This window comes from Nicotiana sylvestris, chromosome 3 (genome assembly GCF_000393655.2).
Source record: "Nicotiana sylvestris chromosome 3, ASM39365v2, whole genome shotgun sequence".
NCBI lineage: Eukaryota > Viridiplantae > Streptophyta > Magnoliopsida > Solanales > Solanaceae > Nicotiana > Nicotiana sylvestris.
In genome coordinates this window covers 205,037,370-205,055,382 of record NC_091059.1, presented here as the reverse complement: position 1 = coordinate 205,055,382, position 18,013 = coordinate 205,037,370, and the positions used below count along the sequence as shown (strand labels likewise).

At 35.2% G+C, this 18,013-nt stretch overlaps 2 protein-coding genes across 3 annotated transcripts; both read right to left on the bottom strand.

The window, feature by feature from the left end:
• Positions 1–1,340: 1,340 nt before the first annotated feature.
• On the bottom strand, positions 1,341–2,045 carry LOC104226771 (uncharacterized). The gene has a single exon (XM_009778830.2). It carries the CDS (start codon positions 2,043–2,045, stop codon positions 1,341–1,343), a length of 705 nt encoding a protein of 234 aa, XP_009777132.1.
• A 6,092-nt stretch (positions 2,046–8,137) lies between these two features.
• Positions 8,138–16,150, bottom strand: LOC104226769 (AMSH-like ubiquitin thioesterase 1). Of its 2 annotated transcripts, none has more exons than XM_009778828.2 (14): positions 15,877–16,150; positions 14,510–14,574; positions 13,748–13,823; positions 13,480–13,671; positions 12,782–12,876; positions 12,112–12,217; positions 10,997–11,043; positions 10,453–10,792; positions 10,255–10,344; positions 10,106–10,168; positions 9,927–10,001; positions 9,482–9,544; positions 8,887–8,939; positions 8,138–8,729 (listed from the first exon to the last, which is right to left on the bottom strand). In XM_009778828.2, the coding sequence occupies exons 1-14, from the start codon at positions 15,994–15,996 to the stop codon at positions 8,555–8,557; spliced, it is 1,560 nt and encodes a 519-aa protein (XP_009777130.1). In that variant the 5' UTR covers positions 15,997–16,150; the 3' UTR covers positions 8,138–8,554. The 2 variants fall into 2 exon arrangements, with proteins under 2 accessions (XP_009777130.1, XP_009777131.1); XM_009778829.2 differs by having other exon boundaries at positions 10,453–10,783.
• Between the last annotated feature and the right edge of the window lie 1,863 nt (positions 16,151–18,013).

Here is an 18,013-nt window from a genome sequence, read left to right as displayed (position 1 = left end):
AGATAAACATAAAAAAAATATTGGATAAAATATTTCGCGTTCACACAGGGTTCAAAGAAGAGTCGCATCCTATAATAATATAAATAGTTTAATTTAATGTGCATAAAACATCTCGTGTTCACACAGGGTCCAAAGAAGGACCGCACCCCAAAGGCTAATGATATAGATAGTCTAACTTAATGCAAATATCTGCAGCTGCTTTCAAAACTCGAACCCGTAACCTATAGATCACCCAGAAAAAACTTCTTTGTTGCTCAAGGCTCGCCTTCGAAAAGATAAACATAAATGACAGAAAAGTAATCTTGAGATCAATATGAAGCCCCTTTATATATCAAGACAAAATTAATTAAAGGGAAGAAACCACAGTAGACAACTATGAAATAAGGTTGCTATGTCTGTATGTTGCCTTAACCTATGACTTTCTTGGGAAAGTTAAGTAAACAATACTGAGATAACTACATTTTTAAGGGTTCGTTTGGTACGGGATAAGAGATAATTAATTTCGGAATTAAATACAAGATGAATTTATCTCACATTTGATTGCGATAAAAATGCAATATAACTAATCCCGAAATTATAGTATTATTTTTATCCCTATAGGAGGGTGCGATAATAATCCCGAAATAATTATATCGGTATAATTAATCCTGAGATAACTTATTTCTCCACTAAACGACCCCTAAATAATGTGAAAATAGCACGTGCTAGCCAGTTTTCAGACGGATAATTAAAAAATAGACAGCGTTTGCAAAATTGACTAGTATTTGAACAGTATTTTCGTTCACATTTATCTTTATATGAAAAATGACTAAATTTCGATTACTTTTGAAACTATACTATTTTTCAATTACCACTTGTAATCTGGCTATTTTTGAATTTCACCCCTAAATAGTTTGGATAAGTCACATGAGATAAAATAGTACTCCCCCTTTTCAATTTATACGACACACTTTCCTTATTATTCCGTCTAAAAAAGAATGCCAAATTTCTACGATTGAAAATAATTTAACTTTAAACTCTTCATTTTAATCCATTTTATCCTTAATAAGAAGCTTTTATAAACAAACAAATATCATAGCTCCACAAAGATTTTACCCATTAAGCTTTTAAACCATAAATTTCAAAAACTTCCTTTTCTCTCACGTGCCGAGTCAAACTAAGTTGTCTAAATTGAAACTAAGGATGTACCCAACTTCTGCAAATATCCAGAACAGAACACAGATTCTTTGCTTATGTTGAATGACTAAAAAGAATAAAAAAAATCATGAAAAAACTTGAATTAATAACAAAATGTGATGTAATTTCATTAAAGTTATGAGAATAACCGAAACACACAAAAATCATTTCTTACTCTTCTTATTATCTTTCCCATTGCAAAACAGAGACCCCAAACCAAATGGAACATTCAGAATTGGACTAATCCGAATAGCATTACCATAATTCTTTCTCAATGGTGGCTTTTGAGATGTATAAAAACTAGCTGCTGCTGCTGATGATGAATTCTTCATTTGTTTCCATTGCGCACTACTTTGTTTCTGTACTGATTGCTTTGAATTAGGAACTGAACCAGTAGAATTGCTTCGGGATAATAAAGGTAATGACCAAAATGAGCTTTTTTTATGTGTATTAACACAATGAACACTACTACTTCTCTTAATACCCCAAAAGGAAATAGAATTAGATAGATTCTTTTGTTGCTGCTCTGATTTGATTTCTTGCTTTGAAATTTCATTTTCTGATGAGGAAACTGGAAGGGGCGGAATAGAATTAAATAAAGTTTGAGTCTTTGATAAAGGAAACTGTTTTGAAGAAGTGACGAACTTTTCTTGAAGTTGAAGAGGACGAATTAAGCCATCTGAAAACAGCTCATCTGCTGAGGAAGTTTCTGTATCTGTGCTACTGCTAATACAGAAATCAAATTCAGAATTAAAATCATTACTGGCATTAGTAGTAGTAGCAATATCTTTGTGGCAAAGATTATGGGAAAAAGAGATTCTTGGACTTGTGGTTAAGCTTGGAGCTTCAGAGATCATATCAATGGCCATGGTTTTTGTTTTCTTGGTTCAATTATTGAAAGGACAGAAAGAAAAAAATCTAAGGCGGTGGGATAGTTGTGGTAAGAGGACAAGATTCAAATGTGATGTGGGAACACTGCCATATTTGAGGAAAAAGGAAAAGTTTTTGACAGAATGGTTTTCAGAAGTCAAAAGGAGAGAAGCTAATATAGGTGGTTTGAATTCTGGGGCACTTCACTTGTAGTCGACAAGGCTGGTGGCTTTTGTGTCAAAAACAAATACTACCACACTGACGAGAGGAATAATTAATCCCGAGATTAAATTTGAGATTTTATTTCATATTTGTTTGAGATAAATTGTGATATAATTAATTCCGAGATTAATTATCTCGGAATTGTAATATATATTTTTTTATCCCTATAGGAGGATGGATAACTAATTCCTAAATAATTAATCATGGGTAGCTTGTTTCCCAACCAAATGACCCCTTAAAGCTTAAAGATCAATTGCAAGTCTAAGATGAGACTTAGAGATCGTTTGGTAGAGTGCATTAAAGAAAATAATGCATGCATTAGCTTTGCGTATTAGTAATACCTTGTTTGATACACTTTTTCAACCTATGTATAGCTAATACAAGCATTAGTTATATAACCTATTTGGTATTATTTTATGTATAATTAATACATATCAAACTATGGTATTAGCAATACAAAGACTATTGATGCATGTATTAGCATGGTTAAAGACAAAATTGTGTCTCTTAAAGCTAAAGAATATGGAAGACATTTTTGTAAACAACTAATTTTCTTAAAAATTATGTAATGTACTTTAATTTTTAATACATCACACCAAACAGTGGATAAGAAATAATTTCTACATAACTAATAATTACATTATTGACCCTGTATTACTAATCCATACACTATTAATACAGCTTATTCCGCATCATTGTTAAAGATTAATGGTAAGTCTAAGATCAGACATTTTTTTGGTTTAACTAAGATCAGACTTGACAGTGTTAAAAGTGCAAAGTGTTAACTTTCCTATTACGGTAAAGAAAATCTTTTTTACCTTTTAGGAAGCAAGGAATCACTCTTATACCCATATGATATACTCTGACGTATGAAATTATTTTTTACACCATTAATTTATTTTAACATTTAATAGCAAGTTAGTTACTTAATAATTTTACCAGGTTATTAAATACTAATGTTTATTACAAAGATTTACACTTAATTGACCTTATAAGTGAATTAATGGTCTTTTTTTTTAACCCCATCAACAAATATAACTTAAATTTTTAGCAAGACTATGGATCGGAACACATGACAATGTCCAATAATATCAAATTATACTTTGAAAACTCTAGGAATGATTTTCCAACACTTTGGAGCAACATACAGACTAGATCATTTATTCTGTTCATATACTAGCATACATATTATATTATTTTCTTGCTTTTTGTCGCTACAAGTTTGAGTCATGTGCCAAAAGGACAATGAGTAATTTTCCACATTCCAAATAAAGGTTTATTACCACTCGACTACGATAGCCAAGATGTTGGCTTCTATCTTGAAGCACAAGCAATTTCTTATCCAGTCAATTTGGATGTTGTTGAATAATAATGTTGCTTTAGGGTGTGTTTGGTATAAAAAATATAAACAAGTAGTAATTTTATTCAATTTCCGGTGTTTGGTATGCAAATTAAGGAAAATAACTTCTCAAGAGTATTCATAAATAATTTAGATACAATAAACATGAAGTCATAAACTTCGAACCAACAACCTTCCGAACCCACAAATTTCATAAACTTCTGAACCGTTAAACTTTCGAAACCGCGAACTTTCGAACCCGTAAACTTTATAATTTCTAAACCCGTAAACTTTCAAACACGTAAACCTCTGAACTCATAACTTTGGAACTCGTAAAATTTCGAACCTGTAAATCGAAAGATGAAAAAACTAAAACTGAAAATATATATAAATTTCCCGGGGGGAGGGGGGACAATAAAACAAAAAAAATAGAAATTTGAAATTTAAAAAAAAAGTAAAAAAAAAACTTTTTTTGTGGGGTGTGTGTGTTGGGGGAGAGGAGGTGGGGTGGGGTGGGGTGGGGTGGGGGGAGGGGAGGGGGAGGGTGCAGAAAAACGAAAAAACAGAAATTTGAAAATCACAAAAGAAATAATTTAAAAATAACTTTTTTTTGTGTCGGGGGGTAGGTGGGGGGTGGGTGGTGCCGAAAAACGAAAAACACAGAAATTTGAAATTACAAAAAAAGTAAAAAAAGTATAATTTTGGGGGGGGGGAGGGGTAGTGGGGAAAAAAATAGGGTGGGTGGTGATGGAAAAAAAACTAAAATTTGAAAAAAAAAACCTTTTTGGAGAGAGGGGTTTGGGTGGATGGGTGTGGGAAGGGTCGGTGAGGATGGGGAATAGGGTGGGGAAGGTTGAGAAGGAGTTTTAAAAAAAAAATTCCCTTCTCTTGATAAAGAAAATATTTTCTTTCAATTGGAGTAAAATGACTATACAAGGAAAATATTTTTTAAAACATTTAAGCCAACCAAACATAAGAAATATGTAAAACATTTCCAGAAAAATATTTTCCTCCATACAAAACACACCCTTACACTTAACTAAAGTATCTTTTTAGAACTCTTGAGAAAGTAGTCCTTTTAGGTAAGAAGCTGCTAAAATCTTCCATTGTAGACTTTTACGATGAGTATATATTAGAATTAATCATATCAGTAAATTTTGGATGATTTTAATTTAGGGTCTTTTCTCTATTTCTTTCTTGTTCTTAACACCCCCCCCCCCCCTGTTTTCCTTGGTCTTGTTTTTACATTTTTTTGGGAAAGTGACTGCAAGAAAATCTTGGTAACATTTTAGTAGAAGAGGGAAGTTGTGATTAACTCCCTTCTTAATTCTCTTGACTTTTTGGTGTCTGCTAACTCAACCACCAACTTAATTATTCCTTCTTCTTCTTTTCTATTTTTTCTTTTCTTTCCTTATTTGACTGTCTCTAGACAACCAGCTCAGATTAATGAATTCTCAGTAAACTACATTTAACAAGGCAGGTCATATGTGTTTTGAACACACACCATACAAATAGATAGTACTCCATCCGTTCACTTTAGGTTATTCATTATACTAAAAATATATTTTGAATTTTACCTGTCCATTTTTAGCAAATCAAGAGAAAAATAATTTTCTTTTTTTTTTCTTCATATTTTATCTTTATCACTAACTACTAATTTCCTAAATTATTTTTCAAGACTTCTGGAAATGCTATTATTATTATGGATAATATTATAAAATACCTACTTCATTTATTTTTTCTTAAAAGGGGTGTAAAGTAAAAAATGGACAATTAAATTGAACGGAGGGAGTATAAAATAAAAAGATAAAAAATAAGAAATGAAAATCTTAAATATCTCGCAGAAGAAGAATCATGATGGCTCGTACAATTAGGTTAAGTATGTTTAATTATTGAAACACGATCAAGTAACACTTGGAAATTGTTGATTATAGGCCCCTTTCACTGGATAATCTAACATCCATCATTGATTTGTAATTGCTAACAACATAACTTGGCCGCCTGACATAATTCATCTCGATTGAACCTTGACCAACTTTTCATAGTTAATTAAGATAAATATTAAGTAAATTTTATCACTATTAGGTAATTGGAATTAAATAAGATACATTTGCGTATCGTATAAATACTTTCATTTCGGATTAAATTCAATTATACGTATTTCTACAGGGACATCAAACCTAACTTCAACGCTCTCTATAATGATCAGTGTCATGCTTCAATAAAAATGATGACAATCATTAGTAGGGGAAGGTGAATTTATTGGGTTATACTTAGGTCAAGTCAAACAACATTTAATAATAATTACTTGCCCTGAGCGCTATCCAAATCGTACCTGTGTTAATAGACTGGTTCCCACACTATACTATTAAATGTGATTATCTGTTAGTGACCCCCCAAAAATAAGATATTGAAAACCTTTAATTTTGCTATTTGACTTTTGTTACTTCCCTTGGATATAAAATATAATAGAAGTATTGTGGATTGATATGAGTGAATAAGCATTAGTATATTTCAATTGGAATTAGTTGAAAGGTTGTGTTGAAAGTTTCAGATATATTGGATTGATTCTGCTACTGAAGACATGTTGTCCATTTTCTTCTCAACAATCATATGAAAACAACATATTAAGCAAAGAATACATGTAGTTTGGCTTTGAAAGTTCTTCTGCGAACAGCGTGAGAGTTTGCCATTGTGCTCGGCAACAATTCATTGATTTGGTCTCACGCTAGGAAGTATAGATGATTATTTCCTTTTTTCAACCACTTCCATCTAGAACATAGAGATGTGGGTGTCATTTAAGCCAAAACTAGTTCAATGTTAGACGTTCTTGACAAGCGAATCCGAGATTTTAACATGATGAGTACGACATTTAAAGTTTTTAGTGCTGAACATATTGTATTTTTAAAATCAGGGGTTTAAATCTAGTATTACTTGTTGAAAATTTAGTAGTTTTTCACATATATATTATATTCCGTATGAAAAATACTAGGTTCAGAACCCGTAGCGAAAAAGGCTAGATCCCCAGCTTCCTCACTAGCTTCTATTGTCAACACTGAACATATGTACCAGCTTTAGAACTAAAGTTCTAAAATTGAAGTGACGTCACTAAATTGGATTTGCATCGACTCAGTTATCACGGATTTTACTTTGGAAGGAACAGAGATTGAACACAACAATATTACTGCCAACGTAATCAATAGATCATACTCGGTGCAATTAAGAGAACAGTAGAAGGGAGAAGAAAAGCTTAACTGAGAGAATTCAGTCCTTTTTTCATTTCTTCCCCATACTCAAAATCTAGATTTATATAAACTGGGTTTTTAAGGGTCTAGCAAGAAGCAATACATTGCTCAGCGTGCTAGAAAAGATAACAGAAGAACCATTTCTTATTTTATTTTCTCCTTTTATGTAGAAGCCGACGGAGATAAAAACAGCATACTTTTTCTTTTTCTTGTATTGCCAACCACAACAAAAGTTACGGTTGGGTCAACGGGTAATAAGATTAAGAGCTCGCACTGATGTATCGAACCCTCCAACATTGTTTCTTACTTCTTAAAAAAGAAAGAGCGAGGCAGAAATACTTAACATCATTTTAGCTAGAAAATGTCAATCATGGCAACGAGCCTTCTTTTTTAATTGTTAAGAGGTAATCATGGAAATGATCTTTGAAAGCGAGGACGATGAGAAGTCGAGATCCATAGAACAGATGGACCAGCCATGGTGTAAGGTATACATCGATGAATGACAACCCTCGTTCACCCAGAGCTTGTCATGTTTCAAGGTTTTGACAGCCGAACCATATTTGACACTTGACATGTGAGCAAGTTGTCCATATCTGTAACTAAGGCCACCTCTTTGGCTTCCCAAGCCATAGAATCCTCGGCCTGTTGGCCACAACTCATGGCATTCACAAGCCTTACTAACAGGGGCCCGGAATCAGTTACTTGTTGCACTCAAAGAGAAACAAGACAAAAGTATGTCAAATCAAGGAGCTACTTTTAGTCTCCAGTAGAGCTAATCAAGGCGAAAATTCATGTTATTCCAGACTCGAAAGAATTGAGAGATCAATCCACATTGGCTGATTCCACCCCAATGGTCATGCTTCGCTTCATTCTGCCTTTCTTTGCCCAACCCCAAAATTTGGGCTGCCTCAACCACAATAAACAACGGATCACTCAATTTACCCAACACAAACAAAACAAACTGAAACTCAACCCCAACTCTCTTCCGATAAAAATGGAAACACGATTTAAGAGAACAAACACAGAAAAAACTGAGGGAAAAAGAAACGATTCTACATAATACAGACCAATACAGCTGACTCAAACAAATGCAGCAAATATGTCACTGCAGATTTCCTGAAGGACACTTCTTCCTACATTAATCAGGGCCCCTAAACAAAGCAATAGGAAATATCATGGATGGGATCATTGGAATTTGAGCACCATAAAGCTGTGGATGGAATGATGCAAAATAGATAACTACAAAATAATCCTTCCTAAAATGTAAAGAAAAACAGCCGGTCGGTAAAGTCTAGGACAAGAACCAGCAGAACTATATTCACAAAGTACATAGGATAACTGATGCACAGTTACAACTAAGATGTCAATAGTGTTGAGAATATTTTGCAAGTTTACACACATGATGCCTGAAAAAGAATTTCTATTTACAAAGATTGTTTATATTATAAGTATTCAATGATGCAGTTCTATTATATCTGCAAGAATGCCAGGCATGAACCTTTTTGAGAAAAATGCCAGGCACGAACCTTTTACAACCTTTACCTGCATACAAGCTGCAGCTTCAAGAGTTGCCCGGTAACAGCAATATCAAATTGAGTATTCACGGATTATGTATTGACATCTTGTAGACCAACCAATATTGCAAAGGCAAAACAAACAAGGATCATGATGAAAGATGTATCTGATTAATCTATGATTGCAATCATCGAAGATCAATGACGTCGAACTTCAATTTAGAATCCATATAGACATCTGCACAATGCTTATAAATTGGGCTACCATCAGGAGGGGGGTCATGCGGATGAAAACCACGCCTCGGACATTGTCGTATAACTGTCATACCACCCGGATTCGTCAATCGGAATATTCCATGAGTTCTAGGATTAGAATACCATGGATTAGTTAGATCTACATTAACTAGGCATAGAAGGGAAGATTGTCATTTCCCACTTCCATCCATGTACCAAAAGTAACCTAAAAAAGGTATTACATGAAGAACAAAATGTACTTCACCAGAGATTGAGGCTATTTTACCTTGAACTATCTCTTGGGGCCATTACAATTGCAATAGCTTCAGGCAACATGATCTGTTTAATCAGTAGTAAAGGAAATAAGTGAATCTAGGATCAGGCATAAAATATTAAAATCATATCAACAATAAAATGGTACTCCCTCCGGTCCACAATAAGTGACCAGTTTGTTTTTTTATTTTGGTCCAAAACAAGTGTCCATTTATATAATCAAGAAAAAATTCAATTTGTTTTTCCAAAATTACCCTTACGTATGTATCCCTAAAAAGTCATTTACTCCTCACATTTGAGAAGAGAAGCAAGTGCTACTATAACTATGGTGCAACATTTAATGAAGGGTAGTTTAGTCACACTAACTATTTTCGTCTAGAATTTAGTATTTTCTTAATGGGTGTGCCCAAAGCAAATTGGTCACTTATTGTGGACCGGAGGGAGTATGTAATAGGTTAAACATAAATCCAGGTGTAATAGGCCATGTAAACATTGCCTGAGTCTTTTCTTTTTATTGATAAGAAAATAAGATACAACATTTTCCTCGGTCTTCATAGACAAATGAGAGATATCCCGGTTGGGGAAGTAAAGAATTCAAGTACAGAAACCTGATATGAGTACTGGGTATGAACATCAATGGATGACATGAAACATGATTGCGTTGGATGCGTCTGTAAAACAATGGAAAGTAAAGAGTCATTACTTGAATTTAATTGTATCATGGAGTATAAACTATTCAACGTTCTTTTGAGATACAATACCATATGATGTTACTGGAACAGATTATGTAAAATAACTTGTAGAAGGTACACGACAACATTACAAAGTATGTCTCTGTTATGACTCAATAAACTACAATGAGTATGCTAGGTGTTCTAATAGTGTTACTTGATAGTTCTTTACTTGTTTCTACATATTTTCTTACAGAAGCATAGCAAGCTTCACCAGATCACAGAAACTGAAAGCTGACCTGGTACAATAGTTTATATTAAGATGACAGCACAATTCGGAAGTAATTTATCAAGGACTAGGATCCTCACAAAGTACACTTACATGAATCCACCCAAGAGGAAACAGTGATTGCTTATCTTGAACTTCAAATATTTCCTCCTCATTTGTAGTTTGACACTGCTCAGAAAGAATTTGATCAGAATACTTTCCAGGAAACCCCTCCAAAGAGGGGTGCAAGGAGCCTTTTTTCTTAATGAATAATATAAAGGACTCTCACTCACCGAATCTGATGTTGATTCCTGCTTGGGAATGATGAGAGCTGTGACATAAAATCTTCGATTTTTCTGAAACAAGCAATAGTGTGGATGATGATAGAGCTACAAAGAGATTGGAACTGAAAACACAATGATAAGAAATTAAAGGGACATACAAGTGATCCAGCAAGAACACCACAGGTTTCCAGATTTTTGTTAGTATTGGACTTGGCTAGCTTCATGAATGCATCCATCAGAGATGTTGACTACAAAATGAAAATAGGTAAAAGTATTCAACAATGTAAGACAAAAGAAAAGGTGATAAGGAACTGGACAACCAAAAAGTTGAATAGTAAAATGTATAAAACTCTCACAATGTGCAATTGCAATGGGTCTTCAGAGCAGATTAGGCCATCAGGGGATGATTTAACCAATCCACATTCCACCTCATCGACTGGAGATGATGCAGGTGGCATCAAATCTTGTACCTCTGCAAGAACAGGTGGAGGAGACGGTTGTCTAATGATTTCTGATTGTAGAGGGCTTTCTTCTGTATCAAAGGAAATCAATGAAGCAGGTTCTTCAAGACGCAGCACTGGCTTGTCACTATCTACCGGTAACGTAGATTCCAGACATGGTTTTCCACATTCTGAACTGACGTCATCCTTTTTATCCAAGGATTCATTTTCTAGAGGCTGCAGGAGCCTGTTTTCCCTTCAAGGATTAAGAAAGTATACTCAAAACTCAAATCTAACCACACTGGCAGAATAAATTTATACTACCAAAAACAAATTTATCTGTTAGTAGCTCAGGACTGTATTAAAGCCCTAAAAATGTCATTACAAATATGTTTTGCAACAGCTAAAACATTTTGCACATAAAACATGTTGAAAATAAATCAACAATTAAGAACCTCACCTGGGGATTAGAACAGGAGTGAAGTCAACATTACTTGGATAAGACACCTGCATTTAAGAACAGAAGTTGTATTTCTACAGTTAGACTTATAGTCCTTACAATTCTTGTGAAACGTTTGTTTGTCAGGACTCACGACTCCCAATCTATGCCTATCCATCCCCAGAGGGCTTCACTTATGTCTAATTACCTATGATCATAGACGGTAGACCAGATAACGAAGAAAGAGCACAGAGAACAAAAATAGAGGAAAAGAGTGTGAGGAAAGCATAGTAGCCTCTGGCAAATTGTTTAGCACAAAGAGCACATGGCTCAACGCACAACCCTTCCCACCCAGATTTAACGAAGGAAAAGGACTGCCATGATACCCCCCCCCCCGTAACCTGCTCTGCTTCGGTAGTTCCGCGTCCTACCGAAGAGAATGCAGAGCTACCACCTCTATTGTCATATTAGCTCTTTTTTGCGGTAACCCCTCTAATGGTGCATCCTTTGAGGTTAGGATCACTGAGAGGGTTAAAGGATTGATACTGTTAATTCCAAGAGCAGAAAATTCACAAATTTGAGTCATCAACCCGGTAAATTGCTCCAATCTACTATTCACTCAATCCTTATATATTCATTGGGTCAGCCTTCCAGTATAGGGTGCCCATCTTTCCTGATAATTTAAATAAATTATAATAGGGGAATAGAACTCTTCACCCCTACCAGAAAGGAGAGATTGAAGGTGGGTAGGGCACAAGGAAGATGAAGAAAGGCTGGAAAGGTGAGGAGATGCAAAAGTGTTGAGTTATCTGGGGCAGAAGGAAGGAATTGATGAAGGTGGCGGTGGTGGCTGGTTTTTCGCTAAATTTTCTTCTCTGACGAAACATTACATGTCTCTCAAGCGTTGCCAAACTTGTGCCAGAATTTGGTCGCATAGACGCATGAGAATGAATTAATCATAAAAGAAATGCGTGACTAGGACAACTGCATCAGAATTTCATGATCTCACTTATGACGATTAAAATTGTACTTTACTATGTGAAAAATATAAAAACATCCTTCATGCTTCCCTGTCACTAGCTTGAGGACTACAATTGTATTTTACTATGCTAAAAACACTAAAACATCCTTCATACCCCTCTGTCACTAGCTGGAGGTTGCCACTGTCCTCGAAGTCCATTTGGACCCAGGATGGAATGTCTGGTCAGAGTTTCATCCTTTGGACGCGGTATACTAAGTGACCTAGAAAAGCAAACAGAAAAATAAGCAAATAAAGAAGAGTAACATTGAACAAATATGTGACATCCAGCAAAAATAAGCTCATTTTCACCTTAACAAATGCATTCTACCTCGTCCATTATTGTTTTTAATCAACACATCACGCCAGCCTAGGAAAAAATTTTACTTGCAACTGCTGTACTATATGTTTTCAGTGTGTAGATTTGTGTTTGTTGCTTTTTATGGACAGGTTAAAGCTAATGCAATTACTTCTGAAATGTCTTTATCTAGCATGGCAATGCAAAATGTATCTTTAATATTCAATGCCCAGGGCCTTATTAAAATAAAAGAAAATCATGATTTGTAGTTTCCAAGGAATAACAGCTACAAAGACATCTATCTCACACTAAAGTCTGCGGATGGTTCATTTATAAGCATTGTAAAATGAAGAGATTCCACGTGCAAAATTCAAGTTTAGCGAGAGCCGCAGACTAGGGCCAGAATTAAGCAACTACTCCATGCAACTGAAGTGCCTTGATCAGGCACATTGCATCTAACTACAGAGTAGTCCTTATTGGAGAAACTTACAAATGGCGCATCTGCTCATTTACTGGGTTCACAAGCAAAAACTGCTGGGTTCTTGGGACTTGAGACACAAAATCTCGAACAACAGGTGCTGCTACCTGTGAGATGCAGAGACAACATCCATCAGAACAGACCATTAACACAAGCTGTACAATCAAACACCTCGTCTCTATGGATCGTGGTATCTATGGTTATGAAGCATATTCAAAACAAAGCAATGGAATTACTGTAGAATTGACACTACAAGGTCCAACTCAGACCCATGAATCTAGTGTTTCAATGTTTTGTTCACCACCTTTTACATTATCTTAAATAAAATATTCTAGCCAATTTAACACACCACAAATTTTCAACTTTAGGAAGATGAAACAACCTTTGGCAATGATGCACCAAACTTTTCCCAAAACTTAAAAGTTTTGTTTCTAGCAAGCCCCTTAGTGGAATTTTCTTGAAACAGACACCTTAGTGGAATTGCGTATCACTTTGGTAAGCTTAAAACAAACAGTTTCTTAACAATTCCAATGCATCTCTTGATTTCTGGAGCACTCCACACTGGAAATCGATACACTTTCAAGAAAATATGAAAGACAAATAGAATCCTCAAAACCAAATATGCACACATCACGACCAAATCCAAGGCAGCCAAACAAGAAAGCTTGAACAAAATGACAGCTAATAAATAGCATGTACGGGATGCATACCTTAGTTGTTCCATAAGCCTTTGGGTTTTGCTTATTGGCTGGATAAAACTCTCTTGAGAATCCTAAAAGATTATTTTGATGATGATTGTTCCCCTTATTCACTTGATATGTGCTTTTTCTATTTAGCTCCTCGAGTTTCTGTTGAACTATTGGCTTCAGTTGCTCAAGCTCAGCCACAGCATTTAGTAATCTCTTGAGATCAGACACAAAAAAGTCAGATTAAGTGAACGGTTACACATGAACACTGAGGACAGAATCGAAAGTCTACCTTTTTTAGATAAATTTTGTTGCTCTGCAGTGATGCTCGATAATCTCGATGGCATGGTATTGTCTCAGAGACCAAACTTAAACAGAAGAAAACAGCAATTTAAAAAGAAAGTATTTAGCACATCCAAATCATCAGAATCACTTTGTAATTCAATCTAGAGGCTCTAGTTTAAATAGAAAATAACCTTAAAACTTAGGGTTAATTACAAGGCCCTAACTTGATGTTACTCTATCAGACATAACCCATCTTTAATTTGAATTGGAAAACCTCCCACATTTCAAAGTTTTGAGTAGCCAAAATCTTTTTCTCCACATAAATTAACTTACTAGCTCACTGGATAAGAATATGAATTCAAAACGAATAAAAAAAATCAAATATTACTAACAAACTTTTAAAACTCATTTTTAACAAATCTGATTAATCCAAGCAAGTTTTGGAAAACTCAATTTAGATAAAGTATTTTTCTATGCTTCTCTGTACCTTAAGTTAGCAAGTGATTAGGAAAAAAAACACTTTGAGGCATCCGCAACTAACAAATTTGTTTCTTAGGAAATAATACTATTATCCAATAGGGCAGCTTGGTCAACTCTGTAGTACAAAGAAAAAGGGTTTGGCTACTCAAAGTTTGAAATAAGGGAGAGCTTCTAACATTGCAAAACCACATCAGAAAATTAAGCATAACGAATAATAAAGCTCAGTGCAAGCTTCTGACATTAACCTGAAACAAAATATAGCTTTGGGTCATTCGACTTCCCTTCTCACCTTGAGAATCTAAGAAGCATGACATATAAATCTATGACGTCTCCCTCTGAGCGGAAAATGTCAGCCTACAATATGGAAAATATATCATTTCCTGCAATATCAGTCTAGACTCTAGAGAATAAAGAGGAATATGAATTCAAACAGAAAGTTACTACATAAACAATTACCTAATAGCAAAGCACTTTAGTATAGAAAGATATTTGATGGACGACAAGAGTCATAAAATGACTTAAAAGTTACTAATCATTGGCATATCAAAACATAAGTACGACAGACAAAAGTGCACCACCAAACAAGTACCATGCTATAGTTGAGAAATATGAAGAATGCAAAGAAGAGGCTCTAGAGAAATAACAAGGGATAGCACACTATATTTCTATAACAGTATGGCAGGTCGATCAAATCGAAGGGATCACTTTTTGGCTAGCAGAGATGAACTAGCAAGGGCTTTTCAGATCAAGAACGCACAAGCAGCATACAGATGTGATAGTTATTGGAAAAAGTATAAGCAATTAACTTAAGGAGACATGACAACTTCAATAATATGGTAATGTCACTGTATACCAATATCCCAGCTTAAAACTAGCTACTGCATCTGTTTAGCACTCAAGCAACACTATGACATCCATGACTGCCAATTCTTCTGTACTATGCAGTAAATTCAGAAATCGAATCTATACCAAACAAGAGTATAAATAGAGTAAGGGAGTCCCATGTGCTATTTGACTTGGAATAGGGTCAGAACTAACCCTGATGCAAAGCCAGTATCGAAGCTATGTACCTGACCTAAGAAATGAGCATGCATTTCCCTAACTATATCAGAGTGGAAGAGTTTCATTCGCTCTATTAGTCTATTTCAAGTTTTCAACAAAAACATGAACCACCCAACCACCTAAAATTAACATTCCATTTTTTGGTTCACCAGTTATTTATTTCAGCTAGAAAACATTATAAGCAGGGTAGAAGTAAATGGTGAACTCTTGGTAGTGGTAATCCTAGAGATTAAAAAAAATGATTCTGAAGTATGGCATCTGCTCACTACTAATTTCCAATTAAGGATATGATAAATAATTTCAAGAAATTCAAAATAATGATAATTATAACAACGACAACAATAATAAAAATCTATCAATAGTTCTCAAATGAAAACCCTACAGCGGCCAATAATTTTCAGTATGTCTAAAAACCAAATATACGTTGAGTGGAGATGTCAGTAATTCAAGTTTCAAGCTTAAGAGCTGTGCATTCAATGATAAAACCTTGATCCTTGGACAGGCGATCTAAATTTCACTTAGTTAAGAATTCAAAAAAAAAAATATGCAAATAAGGATAAAAATTCATAAAGTAGGTAATAGAAAAAGGAAGACCTGTTTGAGGACATTATCAGCGATCCGATAGTAAATTCTCAGAGAGATTCGATTATCTACATCGAGTTTCTTCGTACGCGCCGCGATGTTGATTTGACCAGAAGACGACCGCGTCATCATATTGAAGAACTCGTAGAATTCCTTTTCTTATTTCTGTTTTCTAGAATTCAATTGAGGCCGATCGTAATCTTTGATCGGACATAGACAATTGAGTTTCCAATGGCTGCTCGCGCTTGGAAGAGAAAAGCAGAGATTGGGGAAGGGACGGGCGAGTAGAACAAGAAGGTCATTCAACAATCAAACGGGGGCAAATGTGGAATGATGTTAATTATCAGGGCTCGTTTGGCTGCACAACATTGTTGTTTGGGAACACTAAAGACCTGTTTGGCCATAGATTTTGCCAAATTTTTTCCAATTTTTTTTTTTTTGGCAAATACATGTTTTTTTATAAATTTTATTTATATTTTGGAAAATTTTCAAATCCCAAAACCATCTCAATAGCTGGTTTTGGTCCAAAATATTACTTTTATATTTTTTAAAAAATTTAAAAATTGCTCCAAACTTTTATATTTTATAAAAGAACCCAACATTTATTATTTTATAACAATGTTGCTTCATCTTCTCGCTCATCTGATAGTACGCTCGTCGTGAAGAGATTGTTCGTATAATGTGGGAAAATTATATTACATAATACTCCTTCCGTTTCAATTTAGATGGGTTAGTTTGACTCGCCACAGAATTTAAGAAAAAAAAAGACTTTTAAAACTTGTGGTCTTAGAAGCTTAAGGGGTAAAAGCTTTGTGGGGCCATGACATTTGTGTGATTATAAAGACTTCTTATTAAGGGTAAAATGGGTAAAATGAAGAGTTTAAAGTTGAATTATTTCTAAATTTAGAAATGTGTCGTTTATTTTGGAACATACTAAAAGAAAAAGTACCTCATCTAATTTGAAAAGGAGACATTAACTAGTTACTATCATTTTTTATATGGACTGATGGATCTTGTAATATTATTACAATTTGACGAATTATAATAGCTAGTAATTGTGTTTGTTATTAGCTATTGATATTAAAATATCAATTATAATTTTAGGATAGTGTTTTATGTAGTTCATTATAAAAATTATAACGACCCGACAGGTCTTTTCGCTTTTTAGAATCTTGTCCCCCTAAATAAGACTTCCCGCACTTGCTTTAACTAATTTACGACCTGCGAGGATGGTTGATTCGGGATTTGGAAGAGTTTGGGTTGAAATAGGCACACTTGATTCCCTAAGATTTTCTTAAAAGGCTAAGTTTGACATTGATCACCATTTCTAGTAAACGGACTCGGACTTGTGTTTTGACGGTTCCGGATGGTCCGTAGGAAAATATGGGACCTGGGCGTATGCCCGGAATCGAATAAGGATTTAATGAAATTGAATAATGCTTGATCATGTTGGTATCGAGCCAGTATGTTGGTTTTGGAGCCCGGTACAGGTCCAATATAACATTTAAGACTTGCACGCAAAATTTGGTGTCAACCCGAGTAGTATAAGTACGTTTTGGCGCGTTAAAAGTAAATTGAAGAACTTGAAGTTCATAAGTTTGATTCAATTGGTTTTAGGGAGTGATTCTTAGATTTGGCATTGTTTCGGGCGTTCCGAGGGTTCGAGCGAGTCTGTTTTATGATTTCAAACTTGTCGGTATATACGGGCGGGGGCTGGGGGGCCCCGAGCGTTAATCGGGCGAGGCTCGAGTGAAGTTGGAAAAATTGGCAAAGAGCTGAAGCTCCAACTATCTGTCATAACAGCACCTGCGGTTGGTCAGCCGCAGGTGTCGTCAACTCATCGTAGAAGCGGCCAAGGGGAGGAGCCCAGGAACCGCAGATGCGGCTCCTTCTCCGCAGAAGCGGCTAAGTAAGAGCAGCTCCAAGACCGCATAAGCAACCCTAACCCACCTGGCCCAATTCTGCAGATGCGGGCCCCTTCTCGCAGAAGCGAGACCGCAGTGGGGGCCCTAATCGCAGGTGCAGAAATCACTGAAGGCAGTGCCTTTATTTAATACGGAAATGTGTCATTTTTGACACATTTCCACCATTGTTTGGGCGATTTGGAAGCTTTCTAAGAGAGAGATTCCACTTAGCATCTTGAGGTAAG

Excerpts from the sequence above, each read along its gene's own strand:
- LOC104226769 (XM_009778828.2), bottom strand. The coding sequence starts at position 15,996 with ATGATGACGCGGTCGTCTTCTGGTCAAATCAACATCGCGGCGCGTACG. Across the intron at positions 12,877-13,479 it reads AGGCTTATGGAACAACTAAG|GTAGCAGCACCTGTTGTTCG; the intron begins GTATGCATCCCG and ends TGCATCTCACAG. Across the intron at positions 9,545-9,926 it reads TTCCTCTTGGGTGGATTCAT|ACGCATCCAACGCAATCATG; the intron begins GTAAGTGTACTT and ends ATTGTTTTACAG.
- LOC104226771 (XM_009778830.2), bottom strand. The coding sequence starts at position 2,045 with ATGGCCATTGATATGATCTCTGAAGCTCCAAGCTTAACCACAAGTCCA.